The 26,603-nt window shown below is 35.8% G+C and overlaps 1 protein-coding gene across 2 annotated transcripts in view; it reads right to left on the bottom strand.

Annotated features, from left to right (window-relative positions):
• LOC140150647 (galectin-3-binding protein B-like) overlaps nt 1–26,603 on the bottom strand; it is an 89,800-nt gene that overhangs the window by 52,360 nt on the left and 10,837 nt on the right. For both annotated transcript variants that reach the window (XR_011858828.1, XM_072172714.1), the window contains exon 2: nt 2,503–2,614. Coding sequence is in view for 1 of the 2 variants with exons in the window: in XM_072172714.1 (XP_072028815.1) it covers nt 2,503–2,614 (112 nt within the window). In the remaining variant the exon portion in view is untranslated. The remainder of the gene's footprint in view (nt 1–2,502; nt 2,615–26,603) is intronic.

Below are 26,603 nucleotides of genomic sequence, written 5' to 3'. Positions count from 1 at the left end.
TCTAACATGACCTAAAATTACAGCTAGGTTAGATGTTCCGAAATAGTCGCACTTTCGTAGAATATGAGTGAGGGCAAAGCATAGCTAGCTCATAGCTAGCCAACTCCCCGTGTTAATTGAATGGAGATTTGACCAAAAATATTGAGCTATATTGGTAACGGACCGCTCCGTTCTGAAGGATGCCACAAAAAAACGGTACAAGCTACATTTAAACTATTTTCTGAAATTCTAGAAAATATAGTTTTGTATAGTTTTAGCTAATTTAGGTGTTTGGAGAGGGTCGCACTTTTGTGTTTTAGGAAGGATATGTAAACGACAGATAACACCAAAAATATGAAGAAATTATTTCCAAACCGTGTTAAGTCAACAATCATTATGTTGCTCATTTTCAAGAATGCTGGTTAACAAAAAGCAGGCCATTGTCTCATTTCGTGAACAAAGGTCCACATACCATTGTTTCCTTGCGTTTCCTTTATAATCGGTTACCCAACGTCATGGTTATTTGTGCTCATTTGTCGACAGGCTTCATTGAACTATTGGGACGTCACTGCTCCAGACAATTTCGGCGCGGGAATTTTGAATATCGCGTGTTGAGAGATGGCTGTTTTTATTCGTTTTATGGTTAATATGAGTTTGTTTGAAATAAAACCATGTGATTCGTGCTTGATAATTATTTTTCTAACATATAAGGCTTAATGTTGTGATTACCGGACACTTCCTTTAAGAAACATAAAATGACAAAATATTGGACATTTGAGCCGATATTACGCATATCCTAATTTAGCAATGGATGCTACACTATCGTATGTGGCACATACGATAGTGTTGCACTCTGCACTCATTTCTATTTGAGTGCAACACTATTGTATGTGGCACTTACGGCATCTAAATGAGTAAATAATTGATTTATTAACTTTAACACCATTTATATAGTTTATATTATTAGAATCAAATTGCTTAACATTCCCATGTCATTTTATGGCTACTTGGAAACAAACGGCTATGCAAAACACAAATATGCTCTCCTGTAAAACTGTCCAAACTGCACTTACGATAGTGTAGCACTCTGTCGACGACGTATAGACTACAGTAGCATCAGGATATCAGACATCCCTGGTAGTAAATTTTATGTACAGTGAAATGTTTATTCTATTTGCACAAGCACCTCCATTTTAATTATAGGTTAATGAACGCGTATTACTTATTGGGAGAGAAATTAGACAAAATAATGCACGCGTGCTGATGTTGATGCGTCTAATGCACGAGCCCCCCTTCGGGGCTTAGACGCATCAACATCAGCACAAGTGCATTATTTTGTCTAATTTCTCGAGCAATAAGTAATACAAGTTTATTAATCTATTTCATACACGAGAAGAAAAAAACACGTAATTTTTACTTTTTTTATATAACAAATTATCACTAAAAATGTTGGAAAACAGAACCAAATCTAAATGCATCAACCCGCCCGAAAAATGAATCAATCCTACGCGACGCGAACGCGCGCGAAACACTGCGCGTAGTACGCGGAGTGCACAATATACACAATCAATGCATGTTTCGTACTTTTTTAACAGCTTTTCTGATTGGCTGCTTTGATATAAGAGTGTATGAACGCGTATTAGAGCGAGTTTGCGAGTTGGCGCAGCGGTAGTTCCCTTAGCCCTACCACAGGGCCTTTTTTTTATTACACATTATATACTATACACATATGCTATATACTGAGTACTGCTAAAAACCCAGTGACAGCTCACAACCCACTAACCGCTGTGGGGAATTAGCAGTCACTGACAGCAGCTCTGGACATAGCCAGGTACGTTTTATGATATAGCATGGTTTTGGATCACCACAGTCAAAAGGCCCTATACTAGTAGGGCTAAGTTCCCTCGCCTTGCACCACTGAGGTCCCGGGTTCAAGTCCCGGCCGTGTCCAATGACTGTATGTGCATTTGGTTTATCCCGATTCCATGCTCGCTGTCGCGGGTTTTCCCGGGATCTCCGGTTTCCTCCTGCATTCAAAAAAATCGGTGATTAGTTGTTTGGTTATCAAAACTTCCTTCACCCAATGGAATTTGGGGAGCTGCACAGATAATTGGTGGATGTTACAATTGAAGTGCGGATAGGTCTGCGCCAGGTTTGGCTGCAACTGACCTAGATGATGCGATCTGATTGTGATGATAAACCATAGCAGCGAAATTACAGCGCTTTGAATCCTTCAAGATCTAGATGGAAAAAGGCACTATATAAATCCGAAATTTATTTATTTATTTATTTATTTATTTATTTATTTATTTATTTATTTATTTATTTATTTATTTATTTATTTATTTATTTATTTATTTATTTATTTATTTATTTATTTATTAATTATTTATTTATTTATTTATTTATTTATTTATTTATTTAATTATTTATTATAATGGCAATCATGTAATTTTCAACCATCATTTGAGTTTTGGTGAAATGACACAGAAAAACACTAAGAAAGCCCTAGCTTAGTCTTACCTCGTTTTTGGTTTATATTCGTGTTTCCGACGCCTAGTCTATAACTGCTGACCTCACATATCAAAGTAAGGCAAATCAACACAGCAATAATACGCATGATTAAAATGTCCATCTATAAATTAATAGGAGTATAAAGAAAATTATTCTCATAAACACATAAAATCTTCAAGGGCTAACGGAATAAATTGGTAGCACCAAGGAGGGGGGGTCAAATTGAATTCACAGGATAAACATCTAACATTTAACTTACATAAATGTGACGTTTTTTGTCCCAATTATCATGTGGAGCTCCCAAGTTTAAGGTGGGATGTGGGTAACAAATTAATGCACTGCATGATTCTGATAAACTTAGTACTTTTGCAATCTGGTTGCTTTACATAATTTCAGTGGAAATTATTACCAGTAGGCATAACAAAATATATTGTTTATTGGCGCAACATGCCAAAAAACAAGTATTTTTAAGGATATGCCAAATACACACAATTTGGAATACCCACTCAAACCCTCAAAAAAGTACACACAAGAAAGAAATACACCGTCATCAATGCTGAATTGTCAAAATAATTAGAGAGTAAAGGTATTGTTTTTAGCCGCTGGAGTGCATCTATTGTCTCATATAACACGGGCGACATCATTATTTTTAATTTAACAACGAGGCGAAGTCGAGTTGTTTTACGCCAAAAAAAAGATAAAAAAAGATAAAAAGATGTCGCCCCTGTTATATGAGACGTCTACTGTCTGTCCAATTAACTTAGAGACCCGGTTTTTATGATTTATTTCGAAAAGTTTTCACTTTGGCAAAAGGCTGTAGATGAGCTAGGTGTCACTTGGAGCGTAAACTTATCCCATATGGTTTTTCTAGATCAGAATTTCATGAGGAATAAGAATATCTTGGGTAACAAGCCCCTATCCTGAACTGGCTCCCACAAAAGGGGGGTTCTAAGGTTTTTAGAATGAGCGACATAGACCTAACACCAGCACAGAAGACATCGCTGATAGGATTTCATGCCTTCACAGGCAATGACTACAACTCCTCCTTTTTTGTAAAGGTAAACAAACTTGTTGGAAGTTACTTGAATGCAAGCCTAAATTCCTGGATACCTTCTCCAATCTTGGGGTGTCTTCTGCTGAAACCCTGGAGGCAGACCTTGAAAAATATGTTGCCTTGCTGTATGGCATAAAGTGTAAAAGCGTCAACGAGGCCCGGTATATACTCTTTGATCGGAAATTTACCAAACAGAACAAGATCACTGATGTGTCATTGCTACCACCATGCCAGCATACACTGAGACCTCATATTTTGAGATCAAACTTTATCGCTAGAGAATGGCGCTCAGCAGTCCTTTGTAGTTATGATGCTGGAAACATTGCTGACAATGGATGGACAGAATCACTAGAACTGAGATGGTTCGAGAAGGTTATGCCTGATGATATGCAAGAACTGTTTATAGATCATGATTGTGAAGACTTTGTAGGCAACAGCGATGAAAGCGATACAGAGGATTAAGTAAGCATAATTGGTAGAACTTTAAAGCAAACTTTATAGTACAAACAAGTATTTGTGCCCTATTTGAACCAAAGGGTAACATAATGGTATGAAGTATTTTCCTACAAATTACGGACCCAAATGCTTGGAACCGTATAATATAAGATTCCCCTAAAGACTAAAAAGACCTCATCCCGTCTATTAAATATGGGGTCTTCAGAGACTTCCTCTTCCAGCCCCCCCCCCCCACACACACACACAGTATTGTTGCCATCGAGTTTTGGAATAACATATCAACATTAATTTTGATTTTAGGTTGTAAGATGTGTTGCATCATAATTATTTGAAATTACAGTATCATACATTATTACACATTATATTCTCAAAATGCTCATAACGCCTGAATGGCACCCCCTGTTTGGGGGGTGGGGTGGGGTGGGGAGTTGGTGGCTGGATGTTTGTATGAAGGAGTTTGACTTTCTTGGTCAAGATATACTTAATCTTCATAAAAATCTGGTCATACCAAACAAAGAATAAACTCATTACTCGTTGACTGCCGATAAAACGCCCAATAAAGACCGCGCCGGCCAGTTAAAGTACATGCCCTATCACACCACTCCACACCATACATAAATTCTCCCAGTCACATTTCCCAAATATGAAATTTAAAAAAGTCAAATTTTAATTTAGTTCTTTTAAAGTTTGGCAGAGGCGGGGTTCGAACTCACGGCGCAACGCTTAGTACTCTATGAGCCTAGCGCCTTAGACCACTCGACCACTTGTCTTGTTGTTATTCAGCTGAAACTTATTTAAAAATATAATCGCAACTTCAACATAGGCCTACCACGTGACAAGCAAAGGCAGAAAACGTATTATATTTTGGAATTTTATCTGCTTAAAACATTAATGTGTAATATAATAGAGCTACCGTTATTTATATTGTTGAATTCTCAAGCGCATCATTTCGAATTGGGTTTGGAAGATACATTCTCCTAAAGCCCGATACTGACTCCACCTGTACATTTTAATTTCATCGCGCGATGCTGAGATGTTTGAAAAGCATCGCAGCATCGCATACCGCTGCGAAGTGGAGTCAGGATCGGGCTTAATTCGAACCACCAACATCCATGGTTCGATGTAGAGAGTCTTTCCTATTCAGAGGAAATACACACCTTATTGCCTTTTAACAATAACCAATGACACTATCACGTAATTCCAGTCAAGCACCAATCTTTAATCCTATTGTTGAAGAGGATAATAAGCTTAAGTCGTGTTCACACAGTCGGACTTAAATCACTTATTACCGGTCTTAAATTACGTCGGTAATAGTATCCGACGTAATATAACTATATCCGACGTAATGTGCTTTAAATCCGACAATTTGTTCACACAGTCGGACTTAAATTACGTCGGTAATAGTATCGGATATAAGTGGCAGTGTGAATGAGCGTCGGATATAAAAAAAAAACTATATCCGACGTAATGTGCTTTAAATCCGAAAATTTAAGGCTGAAGATGACCAGGGTTAAGAGCTGTTAAGACCGATCGAAACGTTACGTCCGGTAATAGTAATTACGTGTGGACATGCAGCACTATTGGGCTGTCGGATATAACTGTGAGTATATCACTCGCGCAAAATTTTAAGCAGAGTCATAGGCGCGGCGTAGATCCCGGGGGATGGGGGATAAATCCCCCAATATTTTGCCAGGGGGATGGTCCATACAATCACCCCACCCCCCACCCCCCATGCTGACGCCTGATAATGGGTTTCTGACCAAATTAACCTCATATTTGCCCATATTATTTATATTTATTTATTTCACGAGGCGGCATCACAGACAAACACTGTATACGCTAAAAACTCGACCCTCATTACTAAATGATGGCATAGCTCAGTGTTAGAGCATCAGACTGATAATGTCAATATCGTTGGTTCGAATCCGCCCGTCAGCAATGGTTGTTATGATTTTAATGCTACGCTACAATTTGTTCAATTTTTTTTCGTTTATTTATTTATTTATTTATTTATTTATTTATTTAAATAATTTGATATATTTGAAAGGGGTATTTGAGCAATTTTTACCCCCGTATAATCATATGGGGTCATTTTGAACCCACCCCCTCCCAAATTGCCAAACTTAACGCACAACACCTATGAGTTTAAATCATACATAATGATCAGTACGTCCATCATGAATGAGTGGTCACTGCATTCATTTGGGAATGTGTAGGGACTGCAGCTTGATTCACCATCCACAACATGATAATGTGTGCACATGCTACATTATAAAATTCAGCATAGTATTTTATTAACAGAAAGTATAGAGGCCCTGCATGAAATTATCGATTGGCTCCAAACAAAGGATTTGAGCCGGTGTCCTTCACCGTAGTTATGGCGGAGTGCAGTCCATTCAATAAATGTTGTCATCAACCTATGAACATAGTCATTGATGCATCAGTTTTAAAATAGACTAGGCGGTTACCATATTTGGCGGTTCTCGGCTGATGTTGACATGCCCATACGACAGTTTTTACTAATTTGACCTCACATGACCCCTGGCGACCCCAAAATGACCCTCCAAAAATTTGGCTCTAAATGTTGACTGTACCCACCAAGTTTCATGCCCATACGACAGTTTTTAGTAATTTGACCTCAGATGACCCCTGGGTGACCTTGGATGACCCCAAAATGACCTAAACTTATAACTCTAAATGTTGACTGTACCCACCAAGTTTCATGTCCATATATGAGTTTTTACTAATTTGACCTCAGATGACCCGTGGTGACCTTGGATGACCCCAAAATGACCTTCAAAAAATGTTGTTTTAAATGTTGACTGTACCTACCAAGTTTCATGCCCATACGACACTTTTTAGTAATTTGACCTCAGATGACCCCAGGGAGGGGACCCCGGTGTCAGATGACTTTAAAACGAACATAAACATCTTCTTGCCAGGACAGAACTACACCACCCACCGAGTTTGAGCCTCGTACGACCTAGTTTCATGCCCATATGACAGTTTTTAGTCATTTGACCTCAAATGACCCCTGGGAGGGGGCCCCGGGGTCGGATGACTTAACGAACATGAACATCTTCTTGCCAGGACAGAACTACACCCACCCACCGAGTTTGAGCCTCGTACGACCTAGTTTCATGCCCATATGACAGTTTTTAGTCATTTGACCTCAAATGACCCCTGGGAGGGGCCGGGGTCGGATGACATAACGAACATGAACATCTTCTTGCCAGGACAGAACTACACCCACCCACCGAGTTTGAGCCCGCCCCGTAGGACCTAGTTTCATGCCCATATGACAATTTTTAGTCATTTGACATCAAATGACCCCTTGGAATGGGCCCCGGGGTCGGATGGCTTAACGAACATAAACTTCATAAACATAAACCCACACACCGAGTTTGAGCCCCGTACGACCTACGACGGCCTCACATTAGCAGTCACAGACAAAACCTAAATCTACAGAATATATCCATTACTCGTCGATACTCGAAAGAGCTCAAAATAAATAACTTAGAAAATTTTCTTGATGTCCTTTAACATGTTTCCATAGTTAACCATCGTTAGCCATGGATATCTATGCTGTAGAACTGACCGGTGACTAAGTCCGATTTATTGGGACGTCTATCGACCACTCGACGAGTAATGTTTAGGCAAATTTCACTGGTGTTGTTTTAAAATAGGGGGCCATTTAGAGACCCCCCTTCTACACCCCACCCCCCATATTGTTACCACATCAAATATAAAAAGCTTCAATCTTGGCATTAAAAAGAGTGTACTTTATACTATTTTGTGTTTAAGCGTAACTTAGGGTATGTTTTCCTTTAAAATGGACCCCCGGAAATAGGGGTCCTTTAGAGACCCCTACTACTCTTCCACCCTCCAGATTGTTACCACATCAAATATGTTGGGCTTAATTTACTAATTGGGTGTACATTATGAGATTTATAAGAGTTTGCTCTACACTATTGTGTTTAAACGTAACTTATGATATTTTATCCTTAAAAAATGGACCCCCCGGAAAGAACCCCCCTTTTGTGGGAGCCTGTTCAGGATAGGGGCTTGTTACCCAAGATATTCTTATTCCTCATGAAATTCTGATCTAGAAAAACCATATGGGATAAGTTTACGCTCCAAGTGACACCTAGCCGGGCACCTAGCTCATCTACAGCCTGGTCTAATGAAGGAAAAGTTGCTAAACACTGTCAGACCTAAAAGTAAAGCGATGAAAAAATATTTGTCCTTGTCTACTTTTATATTCAATTTTGACCAATTTACAGCAAGATATCTGGGACCAGGCGAATATTCCTAATGACTTGAAACTGTTGATGGGATAATCTATTTACAGTAAGGGGTGTTTGAACATTGTACTCATGCATATTGATCAGTGATACCGCCCTTTTTTCTTTGTTCCTTATTATCGATTCAATATAATAATAGATGCTTTTACTAATTCACAATAACTCAAAAAGATGTCACAGTTGGTGCATTATAACAAATGATAGGGCAAGTTACTATGCGTCTAGAGTACAGTGCGTCTAGAGTGTATTCAGTATCGAAGTTACGTAATGTTACTATGTCAACGGGATCACGCGCTAGAGTAATGAACCACGATCGAAATGATCACCACATAAAGTATATGGCACTCGAAGGCATACCAAAGTAGCGTGATCCGGTAACCAAGAGAATTACGTAACCACTTCGATGCTGAATTGTGGATTATACTCGCCCATAAAATCAGAACATTCATAGGGCATATAGTCCATACAGGACCAACGCAATATTTAGCACCATTAATCAACGCCGTCAGGCGTTGGTCCTTACACATTCGTTCGCTACCCCCAGCAGTGCACCCTCATTATAATAAACAGTGACCAAAACCAAACCAGTCGATGAGTTACGTCATGAATCCAAATATGGAAAATAGCCCCTCCCATCATTCAGGCCATCATTCAACCGCATCTATTACATAACTGGGACTCTCAAGTCATTTCAAGTACTTGGTATCGCAATCGATTGATTTTGATAATGCAATCAAAGCAATACAAACTTTTGAGGTCGCTTACCCACACAGTCGCTTACCAGTGCAAATCGGGCTATGAATTTAATGAAAGTTTTTTGTTGCTATATCAGTGCAGAGAAAATGTAGGCATAATCAGTGTTAACAAAAAGTCATTTGTATGAATCTAGGTTTTTTTTAATATTTATATTGTCACATTTGTCGACAGGCCTAACCGTGATACCATTAAAAAAGCTAAAAGAACATTAATTCTACACACCGTTTATTTGAACTTAACTTTGATTTATTAACACCTAACTGGAAATAACAGAGTGAGTAAAATAAGATAAAAGGCGATACAACTCGCAAATACTGATTATACTGTTGATATTACAAATGCATGTGAAAAAAAGGAACGGAAAATCGCAGTATATTTCTTTAATCACAAAGGCATGAAAGGGCCTGTGATTACTATTTGAATTTATGTTTTTGATTTAAACTATTTAAATATCAACTCTTTAAAAACTAACATGGTCTTCTCGTTTTAACCGAGGGGCATGGGATTCACCACTTTTTACTACGTCCAGTGGCGTACCGTGGCCGCCCCTTCCCCGGGGGGCTGAAGAAAATCCAATTTTGACGCCCCTTCCTCAACAGCCCGAAAAGGTTGCCCCAATTTTTTTTACGGTCGTTTGAAAAAGTGAAGAGCAAAAAAAAAAAAAAAAAAAAAAATAGGCGCTACCGCCTCAAAAGCAGCACATTTAGATGTATAGTACATTTTTTTCACATTTTCCGCCCTTTTTTCTTTACTAATTCTTTTTGCTCGTTTTTCAATTTTTGGCAGCCGTCTGTTTGTATGAGGCGAGGTCCAAAAGAGGAAAATCTAAATGTTTATAATTTGCCATACAGTAAGCCAATAAATTAAGGTACCAGTTATGTTCACCTGCTGTATATCGTAAATAAAGACAAATATATGTCATAATTGGAACCAGCAGCCAATAGCTGTATCCTTTAGCATGTTTAGCTCGAATTTAAGACCTCATTCGTTGAAATTGTTCAAGAAATAAAGACACGGCGATCCAGGGGCTATTTTAGAAGGAAAAAGTCACTACATGTTTATAGCAAATGTAAAATCTAAAAGGCCAGCTAGCGGAGACAAGCTTGAGGGGAAGGGGTTGCTGACAGAGGGTTGTCTCCCCTCGAGTTCTGTAAACATGGTAAACGTTTACAAATCACACGTTAAAATTACGCATTTTACTGACTCATTTGTGAGTTAGGGCTGCGAGCTGAGAGCACATCACTCAGACATACCACATTGCATTCTGAGTAGGCCTACCAGGAATAGCCTTAACTGATATCTGCAATATAATACAAATTGTATGACAAATTATTAAAAATGATATTTTTGACATTTAACAGTCCTCGAAGTAAAGTTTATCAATCTAATGATATGCACTTAAAGTTGATACACGTCTGGTTCACTATTAATGTATTTCAATAATTGATTAAATTGACTTGTCATTATTTTTAATTACCTACAGCTCCATGAAAGTACACACTAGGATCATTAATGCCATTAAGTTATGGTATTGATGGTATTGATATGCAAAAACGAATACAAACTCTGCAAAAATGCATAAAATGCACACAGGTGCTTACAATTGCACGAAATTAATAGCTGAAAATGAAATAATAATAATAAAAAAATCCTTTTGATTTAAATGTTGAAAGGAGACACTTTTGGGCAGGATCGTAAATGGAGAAATAGCCAAAAATCTGCCCGGGGTGATTTTTTCACAATTTTGGTTTGTTGCGAATTTGTGGTGTTATTTATGTTCAAAATATTGTCTGTGAGTTTCAGACCGGAATATAACTGGCATCTTGTATTGTTTAGACATTTTTCAAGGTAATTCCTACTCTTAAGGGTATTCTCATAATTCTGAAAACGAAGAATGGCCTTCTGATATCAAATAATTTTGATTTTTTTAAATTCGCAATTTAATACACATTTTATGGCAAATGATTAAAAATTGATATTTTTAATATTTAACAGCACTCGTAGTAAACTTTATAAATCTGATGATTTCTACCTAAAGTGTATGTAAGTGGGATGAAAAGCCGACGCGTCGACGATCAATTGAATATTTTGACCTTTCGTATTGAAGATTTTTTCCCCAAAACACACAAAAATTAGGTCTTTTTGGGAAAAAAATCCATATCTTCAATATGAAAGGTCAAAATTTTCAATTGATCGTCGGCTTTTCATCCCACTTACATACACTTTAAGACTATATCATTAAATTTATAAAATTTACTTCGAGGACTGTTATATCTCCAAAAGGTGAAAAATACAAATTTTAATAATTTGTCATAAAATTTATATTATATCGTGAATTTCATAAAATGAAAATTATTTGATATCAGAAAGACAATATTCGTATTCAGAATGCAATTCGATAGGTCTGAATGCTCTCATGTCCCACAAAAAATGCTGTCGAAAGGCTCAAAACGCTCATTCCAGTTCCCTTAACATTGTCAATAATATTTTTAAAGGCCGATATCTTAATTTCCAACTTTATAATACCATAACTTACTAACTCAATATTTTTGCTTATGAATGTCCGATTTCATTGTGGAGAACGGTGTTGTGGAATTATGTAAAAACCTCAAAATTGATAACCTGCCCATAAGTGTCTCCTTTTGACATGACACGTCACATATTATGAATCATCCAGTCGCAGAAACAGAAGGTGAATTATGAATAAAATACTGGAATAAAATTTTCATCCAATCTCATCTGGCAACTGCAAAGATGCTCCTGTATTTATATTTCATATCATATCATATCATATCATATCATATCATATCATATCATATCATATCATATCATATCATATCATATCATATCATACACAACCTAGAAAGATAAATCAATAAAATGGATCCACATTGGTTGGGCTAGCCTATTGGCTTAGGAAGCCTGACCACTAGCCAAGCTTCGAGAAATCGGACCTAAGTGTTTAGTTTAGCGTTGAAATTGTTCAAGTTAGTATTAACTTCTATACCTTTACTTTGTAAGCACCTCTAGAAGAGTTTAAACCGGCTGATTTCACATGCATTTAGCAAATGAAAAAAAGGACTTTCTCGTCCAGATGCTTTCCCCCACGAGTGACTGAAAAAGTGGGAGGAAAGGGCGTTACAAGAGGCGTTGTGAAGCAATATTTGCTTGATTTCCCCCGCCAATTGAATGTTTGACTGATCACCGCAAACTATAAAATATAGGATATAGGATTTCCCAACTAGATTAGTCTTACTTTGTGGAGGAACTTCTTTAATTTCTTAGTCATTTTCAGGCTGAAACTAGTATAGATATATTTTAAGCACGGAATTTTAATTCTCACTGCACGGATTTCTATTCTCACTGCACGAACGTGCCAGGAGGCATGTTAAAATAACCCCTGCCGGGCGATCCCAAAACGCAAGGAAGATTCCGATTTAAAAGTTGCAATTTGCTGCATTAAATGCCCTATTGATTTGTACACAAAACGTTCGTGAACAAGAGAACTACATGTAGCGCTGCGCTTCCCTTGATTAGCACGTTAAAATCAGCGTCGTGCTTTCATTGATTAGAACACAAAAGTGCAACTTTTGATTTCGCTTCTTCATTAGGTTTTTAGATCACCGTTTCTTTAATTCTCAACCAATTTCAACAAATAAGGTCTTAAATCAGAGCTAAAGAGTACCGGTAATGACTGTCTTTATTTAGGATATACAGGGGTGAACATAACTGGTACCTTAATTTTTTGGCTTACTGTATTTGGCAGAGATACAGTACTTAAAGAGGAAACGTATTTAAAAAGAGGAAAGGAACGTTCATAAATACTTGGGGCTGGAAAATTTTGATTTCAGTATGTCAAAACTTTTTTGACCCCCTGTCTGTATGTTAAACTTTTAGAACCACTTTTTTATGGATTCAAATAATATTGGAACCCCTTTTTTGTATACACCAACATTTTTTATACCCCACACGAAAATGACCAAAATCACTAAAAACACCCATTTTAGGCCTACTTATGAATTCCAAGGGGTCATATGTCAAAAACCATAGGTCGCAGAAAAATGTTGTGATTGACGTTTTTGATCCATAAATCCATCTTAGTAAAGTGATACACTTTGCAATATGTATATTATGTCAATTTTCAAAACTGAACAAAATCACCAAAAATGCCATTTTACCCATAAATTAAATGTATTGAATAAAGCGATGGTCTTGTTTTGCCTTATTCCAGGGTCCTAAAATAATGGATACAATTGGAACATCATTAAATGAAGAGTTTGGTTCCAAAAGACATTAAGTCCAAAGACTGTTTTGTGGGATTTTTATTTGAAAATATTGAGTAGCAGTAACCTTGCCACTCTAAATAACATTGGCGTAGTAGAATATATAGTTATAACAATTTTGGCAAATAATTGCAAATCTCTTAAACTTACTACGAAGAAAACAATAATATATTTTTTTGTTCCAAAAGGCATCAAGTCCAATGGCAGCCATTTTAAAACCTTAGATTGGACAATTTTAGGGGACAAATCTATTATTGAAAGAGAATAAGCCAGATTTGCAAACATATCCATTCCAATCGTTAAATGTCATTTAAACTTAAGAATGTAAAAATATTCCAGCGAAATGTTACACAAGGCAGCTATTGGACTAATGCATTTTGGAAACAAACTCTGAAAATATTGTGTTAGTAAAGAAAGTGAATAGGCCTACTTCACTTTAGAATAGGACTAAACTTGAACAAGTAAATGACTACAGTTTATGGCGATGTCGACATTTTACAAATTAACACAAATTGGCGCTGACTGGAAAATAAAGCTCTTCCCGTATCCTGTCGGAAAACCATGTCCCTGTAAAAAAACTTGTAACTCCCTTCGTCTGTTGGCGGGTAACTTCTTGAATTTCTAGTTTATTCGAAGCATGCAAAATAGCTACGTCATCCATTTATTATATTATTGTAAAACAAATAATAATAACTGAGGCCTAATGATAAAATGAAACGATGGCCAAAACAAAAAAGTCGCAGGGGCCAATGTTGAAAAGTCGCCCAATTTTTTTCTTAACCATTGGTTTCTATGGGACAGGAATTATCAAAAGTCCCGGGGAAAATCTTCAATAGTTGCCCAATTGCCTACCACCTCTCGGGTTTAGTAACCCTGTGAACAGTGGTGAAGAAGTAAAATCTGATCAATGCTCATTCAGTTAGCAGCCTGGACAACCGATTCTTTTGTTTAGCAAGGCTCACTCAGTCATTTAATGTGGCAATACAAACGATCGAATTTGGTGTTGAAACGAGCTAAATTTTGAGTTACACCTTTTCAATGTAAAATTAATTTTCTCGGCCAAATGAAATGCAATCATTTTCATTTTTTCAGTATAAATGTCAGGTCAAATTGTAGTGCTTGATACTTTTTTTTTTTTTCAAATCCTAGTGTTAAACTTAGGCGTGAAATTCAGTCATTTCGTGTAAGATTTTCGATTTTGATAGGCTTAAACTCTGCCCGCGAGCCTTTTCTTGGATCAACCTTTTAGCTTTTCAAAGTAATATAGTACGCTAATGAAGGATTTTTCCCAACTTTCTAACGCACATCACCGTGAGCGATATATCATAGTTTTGTCAGAATTTACGTTTTGATTTCACCATTTTTTTCACCGCGTGAACGCGTGAAATATAAGGCTAATAATACTAGCATTGTGGATCGATATCCCTGGGTTTAATAGGAATACCGGCATGATACAGTGTTGCCAGAACTTCAATATAGCAACGAAATTCCCAGGCCAAATAGCGTTCCTATAATACTGATCATGTTTATAGCACGATGAGGATATTTCATCATCACGTGAGTGATTCGGACCAATGTGTTGAAATTTGCTTCTCCTCAAAACAACTTTGCCCGAAGGCTTACATGCAATTGGGCAATATTTTAAACAAAACTTTCTTTTACAAAACATTATATGACGCTGTATGTTTTATGATCAAGCAAACTGTTTGGAACACACTTCCAAAGAAATAATCTTCGTAACGCCCCGGCGTAACGCCCCAGACTTTCGTTATTTAAACGCCAGAAATAGATTGTCCTTATAAGAACCATCAGAGATTGTGGCTTATAAGAACCGTTCATTATCATTGTTAACTTAAACAGGTTTTTGTTTTTAAACATCTTTATAAATTGATTGTTTTTATGTTTGTTTGTAAATTTCGTGCTTTACGCGCTTTGAGTTCCTCATCAGAGATTGTGCCTTATAAGAACCATTTCATATCATATCATATCATATCATATCATATCATATCATATCATATCATATCATATCATACACAACCTAGAAAGATAAATCAATAAAATGGATCCACATTGGTTGGGCTAGCCTATTGGCTTAGGAAGCCTGACCACTAGCCAAGCTTCGAGAAATCGGACCTAAGTGTTTAGTTTAGCGTTGAAATTGTTCAAGTTAGTATTAACTTCTATACCTTTACTTTGTAAGCACCTCTAGAAGAGTTTAAACCGGCTGATTTCACATGCATTTAGCAAATGAAAAAAGGACTTTCTCGTCCAGATGCTTTCCCCCACGAGTGACTGAAAAAGTGGGAGGAAAGGGCGTTACAAGAGGCGTTGTGAAGCAATATTTGCTTGATTTCCCCCGCCAATTGAATGTTTGACTGATCACCGCAAACTATAAAATATAGGATATAGGATTTCCCAACTAGATTAGTCTTACTTTGTGGAGGAACTTCTTTAATTTCTTAGTCATTTTTCAGGCTGAAACTAGTATAGATATATTTTAAGCACGGAATTTTAATTCTCACTGCACGGATTTCTATTCTCACTGCACGAACGTGCCAGGAGGCATGTTAAAATAACCCCTGCCGGGCGATCCCAAAACGCAAGGAAGATTCCGATTTAAAAGTTGCAATTTGCTGCATTAAATGCCCTATTGATTTGTACACAAAACGTTCGTGAACAAGAGAACTACATGTAGCGCTGCGCTTCCCTTGATTAGCACGTTAAAATCAGCGTCGTGCTTTCATTGATTAGAACACAAAAGTGCAACTTTTGATTTCGCTTCTTCATTAGGTTTTTAGATCACCGTTTCTTTAATTCTCAACCAATTTCAACAAATAAGGTCTTAAATCAGAGCTAAAGAGTACCGGTAATGACTGTCTTTATTTAGGATATACAGGGGTGAACATAACTGGTACCTTAATTTTTTGGCTTACTGTATTTGGCAGAGATACAGTACTTAAAGAGGAAACGTATTTAAAAAGAGGAAAGGGAACGTTCATAAATACTTGGGGGCTGGAAAATTTTGATTTCAGTATGTCAACATTTTTTTGACCCCCTGTCTGTATGTTAAACTTTTAGAACCACTTTTTTATGGATTCAAATAATATTGGAACCCCTTTTTTGTATACACCAACATTTTTATACCCCACACGAAAATGACCAAAATCACTAAAAACACCCATTTTAGGCCTACTTATGAATTCCAAGGGGTCATATGTCAAAAACCATAGGTCGCAGAAAAATGTTGTGATTGACGTTTTTGATCCATAAATCCATCTTAGTAAACTGATACACTTTGCAATATGTATATTATGTCAATTTTCAAAACTGAACAAAAATCACCAAAAAATGCCATTTTTACCCATAAATTAAATGTATTGAATAAAGCGATGGTCTTGTTTTGCCTTATTCCAGGGTCCTAAAATAATGGATACAATTGGAACATCATTAAATGAAGAGTTTGGTTCCAAAAGACATTAAGTCCAAAGACTGTTTTGTGGGATTTTTTATTTGAAAATATTGAGTAGCAGTAACCTTGCCACTCTAAATAACATTGGCGTAGTAGAATATATAGTTATAACAATTTTGGCAAATAATTGCAAATCTCTTAAACTTACGACGAAGAAAACAATAATATATTTTTTTTGTTCCAAAAGGCATCAAGTCCAATGGCAGCCATTTTAAAACCTTAGATTGGACAATTTTAGGGGACAAATCTATTATTGAAAGAGAATAAGCCAGATTTGCAAACATATCCATTCCAATCGTTAAATGTCATTTAAACTTAAGAATGTAAAAATATTCCAGCGAAATGTTACACAAGGCAGCTATTGGACTAATGCATTTTGGAAACAAACTCTGAAAATATTGTGTTAGTAAAGAAAGTGAATAGGCTTACTTCACTTTAGAATAGGACTAAACTTGAACAAGTAAATGTCTACAGTTTATGGCGATGTCGATATTTTACAAATTAACACAAATTGGCGCTGACTGGAAAATAAAGCTCTTCCCGTATCCTGTCGGAAAACCATGTCCCTGTAAAAAAACTTGTAACTCCCTTCGTCTGTTGGCGGGTAACTTCTTGAATTTCTAGTTTATTCGAAGCATGCAAAATAGCTACGTCATCCATTTATTATATTATTGTAAAACAAATAATAATAACTGAGGCCTAATGATAAAATGAAACGATGACCAAACCAAAAAAGTCGCAGGGGCCAATGTTGAAAAGTCGCCCAATTTTTTCTTAACCATTGGTTTCTATGGGACAGGAATTATCAAAAGTCCTGGGGAAAATCTTCAATAGTTGCCCAATTGCCTACCACCTCTCGGGTTTAGTAACCCTGTGAACAGTGGTGAAGAAGTAAAATCTGATCAATGCTCATTCAGTTAGCAGCCTGGACAACCGATTCTTTTGTTTAGCAAGGCTCACTCAGTCATTTAATGTGGCAATACAAACGATCGAATTTGGTGTTGAAACGAGCTAAATTTTGAGTTACACCTTTTCAATGTAAAATTAATTTTCTCGGCCAAATGAAATGCAATCATTTTCATTTTTTCAGTATAAATAGGGATGACCAATGAACCATCAACTTGATTAGAACACTCCCATAGACATGCAGGGAGCTCAACTGTGCACTGCTTGCACAGACATTTCTAAATTGATCTCATTCTTTTATTTTTCAATATTTTTCTGTAAAAATTGGGGAAGTTATTGCCAATTATATTTTGTAACTATCTTGAAAATTACAGCAACATAACTTATTTAATTTTCCTGTAAGTGCGAATCAAAATTGGTCCATCACCACAGTGCGCTTAATTGCCAGTGGCTGAGTTCAGCACTGCTCAAGAATGGCACAAAATAATCATGTCAATAATTTCAGGTGAAAAACGTGGCCTACTGAGCTGAAATTTGGCAGAGTTGCCACTAATACCTCTATCATACCCTCTGTACAAAGGTTAAAATATTGAACAAGTAGATCTTGAGTTAAAATTAAATCACCAGCTTCCCTTTGGAATTTCCATATTCCTTTCGAATCATGCTAAGAAGACACCTTTCTGAACATAAATGTGAAGTTTCGTGCTCATTTGATGTATTTTTCACCTGATTTCAACCCTAAAAATTTTCTTATATTTATACCATCTGCACTGACTTGCTGCTATACACGCACAGGAGCTGTACTTTTAAAATACGCGCCTAATCAATAATGAGTCTTTCACTCCATTGTTAAAGTATTGTGCTCCCTGTAGCATATGGAATGACCAGGCCCTGGAGTGTGATGGTTTTGTAGCACATGACAGTATTCATTCAAGCCTATCAAGGTCAGTTATTAGCCACTTGCTGAATGGCTGGGCATTATCAGCTATCAAAGAGATACCTTATGCTGCTGCCAATCACAATAGAGGTTAAACATTTTGTTAAAACCCCAGAAGTGATATCAGGACAAAGCTGTGCATGTTGGTACTTGATTGTTTGTATTCCTATGTTGAAAATCCCTTGTAGTACATTAGTATTTTTCTTATGTGTAGTGTATATTGTTGTGGAAAAAAGTTCACCTGGACTTTTGATTTTGTGCCACTTTGGCCATTATGGATGATTTTTGGCAAATGTTTTCTAAAAGCATGATTTCAGTGCCTCGGTTTGAAGAAATACTTAATGCTATTGACTAGTAAAGTGCCATTTCATAAGAAACCGCTTTGATACTTTCACAATATGCTTGTTTCATGTTTGCATATATATTAAAATAAAGAAATATAAAAAGGTAAATATATGCTTATACCAATTTTGCTCACATTGCTATATTTAGACTTTGTCAATTTATTTCGTTCCAATGACCGGTCAGAATGGGAAACTTTGAAAATTCATAATTCGAAAAGTTTTTGACCGATTTTGACCATTTAACCACCAACATACTTCTGTTGATGAGTTCTTTCCAGAAAACAATCTTTTGTAGCAATAGGGGCAACATGAAATTATGATGGTCATCCCTAGTATAAATGTCAGGTCAAATTGTAGTGCTTGATACTCTTTTTTTTCAAATCCCAGTGTTAAACTTAGGCGTGAAATTCAGTCATTTCGTGTAAGATTTTCGATTTTGATAGGCTTAAACTCTGCCCGCGAGCCTTTTCTTGGATCAACCTTTTAGCTTTTCAAAGTAATATAGTACGCTAATGAAGGATTTTTCCCAACTTTCTAACGCACATCACCGTGAGCGATATATCATAGTTTTGTCAGAATTTACGTTTTGATTTCACCATTTTTTCACCGCGTGAACGCGTGAAATATAAGGCTAATAATACTAGCATTGTGGATCGATATCCCTGGGTTTAATAGGAATACCGGCATGATACAGTGTTGCCAGAACTTCAATATAGCAACGAAATTCCCAGGCCAAATAGCGTTCCTATAATACTGATCATGTTTATAGCACGATGAGGATATTTCATCATCACGTGAGTGATTCGGACCAATGTGTTGAAATTTGCTTCTCCTCAAAACAACTTTGCCCGAAGGCTTACATGCAATTGGGCAATATTTTAAACAAAACTTTCTTTTACAAAACATTATATTACGCTGTATGTTTTATGATCAAGCAAACTGTTTGGAACACACTTCCAAAGAAATAACCTTCGTAACGCCCCGGCGTAACGCCCCAGACTTTCGTTATTTAAACGCCAGAAATAGATTGTCCTTATAAGAACCATCAGAGATTGTGGCTTATAAGAACCGTTCATTATCATTGTTAACTTAAACAGGTTTTTGTTTTTAAACATCTTTATAAATTGATTGTTTTTATGTTTGTTTGTAAATTTCGTGCTTTACGCGCTTTGAGTTCCTCATCAGAGATTGTGCCTTATAAGAACCATTCATTTTCATTGTTAACTTAAACAGGTTTTTGTTTTTAAACAAAAACCTGTTCAAGCAATTATTTAAAATTGCTTGCCTAAAAACAGAATAACTTGGATGTTAATACTTGACGTAGTGTTTCAATTGTCATGAAGGTGACTGGGTATGGTGCCTTTTGTTTGTGTTTGTTTGAAACTGCTTTTGGAAACCCACCGAAAGTCATAGGCCCTAATGAAGCAGCCAAAACAATACCAGGTTAAACATGGAAGTTTATAAAAAACTTATTAAATAACCGTAAGGAAAAAAACCATTTGTGGCAACAATAAGCCTTGCATTGAAAGTCATGGTTAAAGTGTGTTGATTACCACACCAAAGTTTCCCTACATACACCCCCACTACCCACCTTACACACCTCTGCACCCACCCCACCCTATAGGCCAACATGTACATGATATTACATAATAATATATAGCATAGCTATACATTTAGGTATAGCGCTTAATTATGACAAATATGGTTAGGCCTATATATAGGCCTACATGTCAAATTAAAAACAAACCCGAACACTGATGAATCTCTACAGAAACCCGAACACAAGTCTGAAGGGTGTAATGAAAATGGCAACCCGCGATGGGGGGGGGGGTAGGTCATACAAAATTCACATGGAGATAGGAGGGACAGAAGATTAAAATCCCCTATAATAACACGCTAATTTTTCTAGGTTTGGACCGTGGATTTTCATGAACCTCAAGCGTGCGTCTCTTAATACGGACTAACCTACAATGCTGGCCATAAGTGTTGGGACGGTTTGATAGGGTAATGTAAATAAGCCCCCCACTCCCCCGATCAATGTTGAATTCGACTTTTTGGTCACACGAGCCTTGTGGCACCCAACATTGATTGGTGGGGAAGGGGAGGGTTTGAGTGTTAGGAAAGTGTTTAGGATTGACACCAAAGAAACCTCCACTTTATCACGTTAATAATAACGGAAATAAGGTCATACTATAGTGTACGTTTTCCATAAGTGTCCCAACACATTTTGGCCATGGTTGTATTTGAAAAGTTGAAAAAAAATCATCTAATTTCAGTTTTTTGCTTATAACTCAAAAAGTAAATATGATATTGACACCAAATTTGGAGCAGTTAGAGATCTTATCATGTGGCTTTATCAAAAAAAATTTGGATGGCTACATTTGAAATTTAGGGACTGGTCACTTAAATTGTCTTAAAACGATATTTTGGCCCTGTCTAAGTTCACTATTCGTCACTTTAACTGTCAACAACTTGGGTTTTAAAATGGAAAATTATTGTTTCCACCAATTAAAATGTCACATTACAGCTATAGAAGAAAATAAAAGTTATCACAACATCTCGTGATCAAAAAACAAATAAAGGAATAAAAGTTTGCTATCTTCTGAAGATGATGAAATTCTAATTTAGAAATTATGTGTAATATTATGATAATTACTTTTTTTATGTGCTATGTTATTTTTTATATTAATAGAACGACGAATATAATATGATGAAGGATATTGTAAAATAATAACAAAAAGAAAAAAAAAGATATATAAATAAATTCAGGGCTCGAACCCGTGTCCACTGTGCCTGTGGCAGATGCCGTATCCATTGGACCACAGAGCTGTATTACTTTAACAGGCTTAAACTGTAATATAATGCTATTCAAGATGCATGTATATAAATATACGCTCTACGGACGATAAACAGTCAAACAAATCACACTTTTACGGCATTTGTTTCATTAACTGAATATTTATCATATAGCAGGTGTTGGCTGACATTTGTGCTCCACATATATTTCAGTTTTGGGCCGGGGTAAAATGATTTTGGGACAAAAACGAACGATATACACGTTTGTAAAAAGAAAAAGAAAGTAATATTATATTAAAATTCTTTACTCTTTAAAGACGTGTATACCGTCCGATTTTGTCCGTAGTCATTTATCCCGGACAAAACTGAACTAAATGTGGAGCACAATGTCAGCCAACACCTGCTATATGATAAATATTCAGTTAATGAAACAAATGCCGTAAAATGTATTTTTTGGACTGTATATCGTGTGTAGAGCGTATATTTATATACATGCATGTTGAATAGCATTATATTATAGTTTAAGCCTGTTGAAGTTACACAGCTCTGTTGCGCAATGGATACGGCATCTGCCACAGGCGCAGTGGACACGGGTTCGAGCCCCTGAATTTATTTAGATTTCTTTTTTTTTTTTTTTTTTTTATTATTTTACAATATCCTTCATCATATTATATTCGTCGTTCTATTAATTTTTTCCAATGTCCGTCCTTCTTTTTTTCTGTATGTCTACCTATATTTTACTTTCTATACTTACTATAAGTTTCTTTGAAAGCGCTTTAATAAATTTCAGTCATAAAATGTAATTTAAGCCTACTCCTGCCGACTATGATTATATTTACACGATATACTCGTTGCAAATACCACATACATTTTTGATGCAAACGATGAAAATGATTAAGGTTTGGGTTTTTTTTTGTCTAAAAATTAGCTTTTTTTTAAATTTTAAGTATTTTTTTCCCAAAATCACTCTTTTAAAAGACTTCAATCAATTCCTGTCAACAAATATCATGTATTTCTGGCGATTAAATCACTACTCTTTCAAAATAAAACGTCATTTTACGCAAAATACGTAGTTGGCATAGGCTAATAATGTTCAGAACGCACTGTAAAATACATGATATTGCGTATAAAACGTGACCGTATCCCTAAATCACATGAGGAAAATGCAATAATTTTTATATAAGTGAAAAGATAAATAGTTTCTCCGTTTTCATGTAAAATTTGAGGAAAATCCAAGCTATGGTTGAGGAGATATGGGCCAAAACACACATTTTAAAATTTGATTTTTTGTACCTTAGAGACAATGCTGGCCATAAGTGTTGGGACGGTTTGATAGGGTAATGTAAATAAGCCCCCACTCCCCGATCAATGTTGAATTCGACTTTTTTGGTCACACGAGCCTTGTGGCACCCAACATTGATTAGTGGGGAAGGGGGAGGGTTTGGGTGTTAGGAAAGTGTTTAGGCTTGACACCAAAGAAACCTCCACTTTATCACGTTAATAATAACGGAAATAAGGTCATACTATAGTGTACGTTTTCCATAAGTGTCCCAACACATTTTGGCCATGGTTGTATTTGAAAAGTTGAAAAAAGATCATCTAATTTCAGTTTTTTGCTTATAACTCAAAAAGTAAATATGATATTGACACCAAATTTGGAGCAGTTAGAGATCTTATCATGTGGCTTTATCAAAAAAAATTTGGATGGCTACATTTGAAATTTAGGGACTGGTCACTTAAATTGTCTTAAAACGATATTTTGGCCCTGTCTAAGTTCACTATTCGTCACTTTAACTGTCAACAACTTGGGTTTTAAAATGGAAAATTATTGTTTCCACCAATTAAAATGTCACATTACAGCTATAGAAGAAAATAAAAGTTATCACAACATCTCGTGATCAAAAAACAAATAAAGGAATAAAAGTTTGCTATCTTCTGAAGATGATGAAATTCTAATTTAGAAATTATGTGTAATATTATGATAATTACTTTTTTATGTGCTATGTTATTTTTTATATTAATAGAACGACGAATATAATATGATGAAGGATATTGTAAAATAATAACAAAAAAGAAAAGAAAAAGATATATAAATAAATTCAGGGGCTCGAACCCGTGTCCACTGTGCCTGTGGCAGATGCCGTATCCATTGGACCACAGAGCTGTATTACTTTAACAGGCTTAAACTGTAATATAATGCTATTCAAGATGCATGTATATAAATATACGCTCTACGGACGATAAACAGTCAAACAAATCACACTTTTACGGCATTTGTTTCATTAACTGAATATTTATCATATAGCAGGTGTTGGCTGACATTTGTGCTCCACTTATATTTCAGTTTTGGGCCGGGGTAAAATGATTTTGGGACAAAAACGAACGATATACACGTTTGTCAAAAGCTAAAAGAAAATAATATTATAAAAAATTCTTTACTCTTTAAAGACGTATATACCGTGTAGAGCGTTTGTCCCGTACATGTCATGTTCCCGGAATAGCATTATATTATAGTTTAAGCCTGTTGAAGTTAACAGCTCTGTTGCGCAATGGATACGGCATCTGTTATTACAGGCGCAGTGGACACGGGTTCGAGCCCTGAATTTATTTAGATTTTTTTTTTTTTTTTTTTTTTTATTTTACAATATCCTTCATCATATTATATTCGTCGTTCTATTAATTTTTGCCAATGTCCGTCCTTCTTTTTTTCTGTATGTCTACCTATATTTTACTTTCTATACTTACTATAAGTTTCTTTGAAAGCGCTTTAATAAATTTCAGTCATAAAATGTAATTTAAGCCTACTCCTGCCGACTATGATTATATTTACACGATATACTCGTTGCAAATACCACATACATTTTTGATGCAAACGATGAAAATGATTAAGGTTTGGGGTTTTTTTTGTCTAAAAATTAGCTTTTTTTTAAATTTTAAGTATTTTTTTCCCAAAATCACTCTTTTAAAAGACTTCAATCAATTCCTGTCAACAAATATCATGTATTTCTGGCGATTAAATCACTACTCTTTCAAAATAAAACGTCATTTTACGCAAAATACGTAGTTGGCATAGGCTAATAATGTTCAGAACGCACTGTAAAATACATGATATTGCGTATAAAACGTGACCGTATCCCTAAATCACATGAGGAAAATGCAATAATTTTTATATAAGTGAAAAGATAAATAGTTTCTCCGTTTTCATGTAAAATTTGAGGAAAATCCAAGCTATGGTTGAGGAGATATGGGCCAAAACACACATTTTAAAATTTGATTTTTGTACCTTAGAGACAATGCTGGCCATAAGTGTTGGGACGGTTTGATAGGGTAATGTAAATAAGCCCCCCACTCCACCGAACAATGTTAAATTCGACTTTTTTGGTCACACGAGCCTTGTGGCACCCAACATTGATTGGTGGGGAAGGGGAGGGTTGGGTGTTAGGAAAGTGTTTAGGCTTGACACCAAAGAAACCTCCACTTTATCACGTTAATAATAACGGAAATAAGGTCATACTATAGTGTACGTTTTCCATAAGTGTCCCAACACATGTTGGCTATTTGAAAAGTTGAAAAAAAATCATCTAATTTCAGTTTTTTGCTTATAACTCAAAAAGTAAATATGATATTGACACCAAATTTGGAGCAGTTAGAGATCTTATCATGTGGCTTTATCAAAAAAAATTTGGATGGCTACATTTGAAATTTAGGGACTGGTCACTTAAATTGTCTTAAAACGATATTTTGGCCCTGTCTAAGTTCACTATTCGTCACTTTAACTGTCAAAAACTTGGGTTTTAAAATGGAAAATTATTGTTTCCACCAATTAAAATGTCACATTACAGCTATAGAAGAAAATAAAAGTTATCACAACATCTCGTGATCAAAAAACAAATAAAGGAATAAAAGTTTGCTATCTTCTGAAGATGATGAAATTCTAATTTAGAAATTATGTGTAATATTATGATAATTACTTTTTTATGTGCTATGTTATTTTTTATATTAATAGAACGACGAATATAATATGATGAAGGATATTGTAAAATAATAACAAAAAAGAAAAAGAGAAAAGATATATAAATAAATTCAGGGGCTCGAACCCGTGTCCACTGTGCCTGTGGCAGATGCCGTATCCATTGGACCACAGAGCTGTATTACTTTAACAGGCTTAAACTGTAATATACTGCTATTCAAGATGCATGTATATAAATATACGCTCTACGGACGATAAACAGTCAAACAAATCACACTTTTACGGCATTTGTTTCATTAACTGAATATTTATCATATAGCAGGTGTTGGCTGACATTTTTGCTCCACATATATTTCCGTTTTGGGCCGGGTAAAGTCATTTATCCCGGACAAAACTGAACGATAAATGTGGAAAAAAGAAACAATGTCAAACACTCTGCTATATGATAAATATTCAGTTAATGAAACAAATGCCGTAAAATGTATTTTTTTGGACTGTATATCGTGTAGAGCGTATATTTATATACATGCATGTTGAATAGCATTATATTATAGTTTAAGCCTGTTGAAGTTACAGCTCTGTTGCGCAATGGATACGGCATATGCCACAGGCGCAGTGGACACGGGTTCGAGCCCTGAATTTATTTAGATTTCTTTTTTTTTTTTTTTTTTTTATTATTTTACAATATCCTTCATCATATTATATTCGTCGTTCTATTAATTTTTGCCAATGTCCGTCCTTCTTTTTTTCTGTATGTCTACCTATATTTTACTTTCTATACTTACTATAAGTTTCTTTGAAAGCGCTTTAATAAATTTCAGTCATAAAATGTAAT

The sequence above is a fragment of the Amphiura filiformis genome, chromosome 4 (genome assembly GCF_039555335.1).
Source record: "Amphiura filiformis chromosome 4, Afil_fr2py, whole genome shotgun sequence".
Taxonomy (NCBI): Eukaryota; Metazoa; Echinodermata; class Ophiuroidea; order Amphilepidida; family Amphiuridae; genus Amphiura; species Amphiura filiformis.
This window is presented reverse-complemented; position numbering and strand designations above follow the sequence as displayed.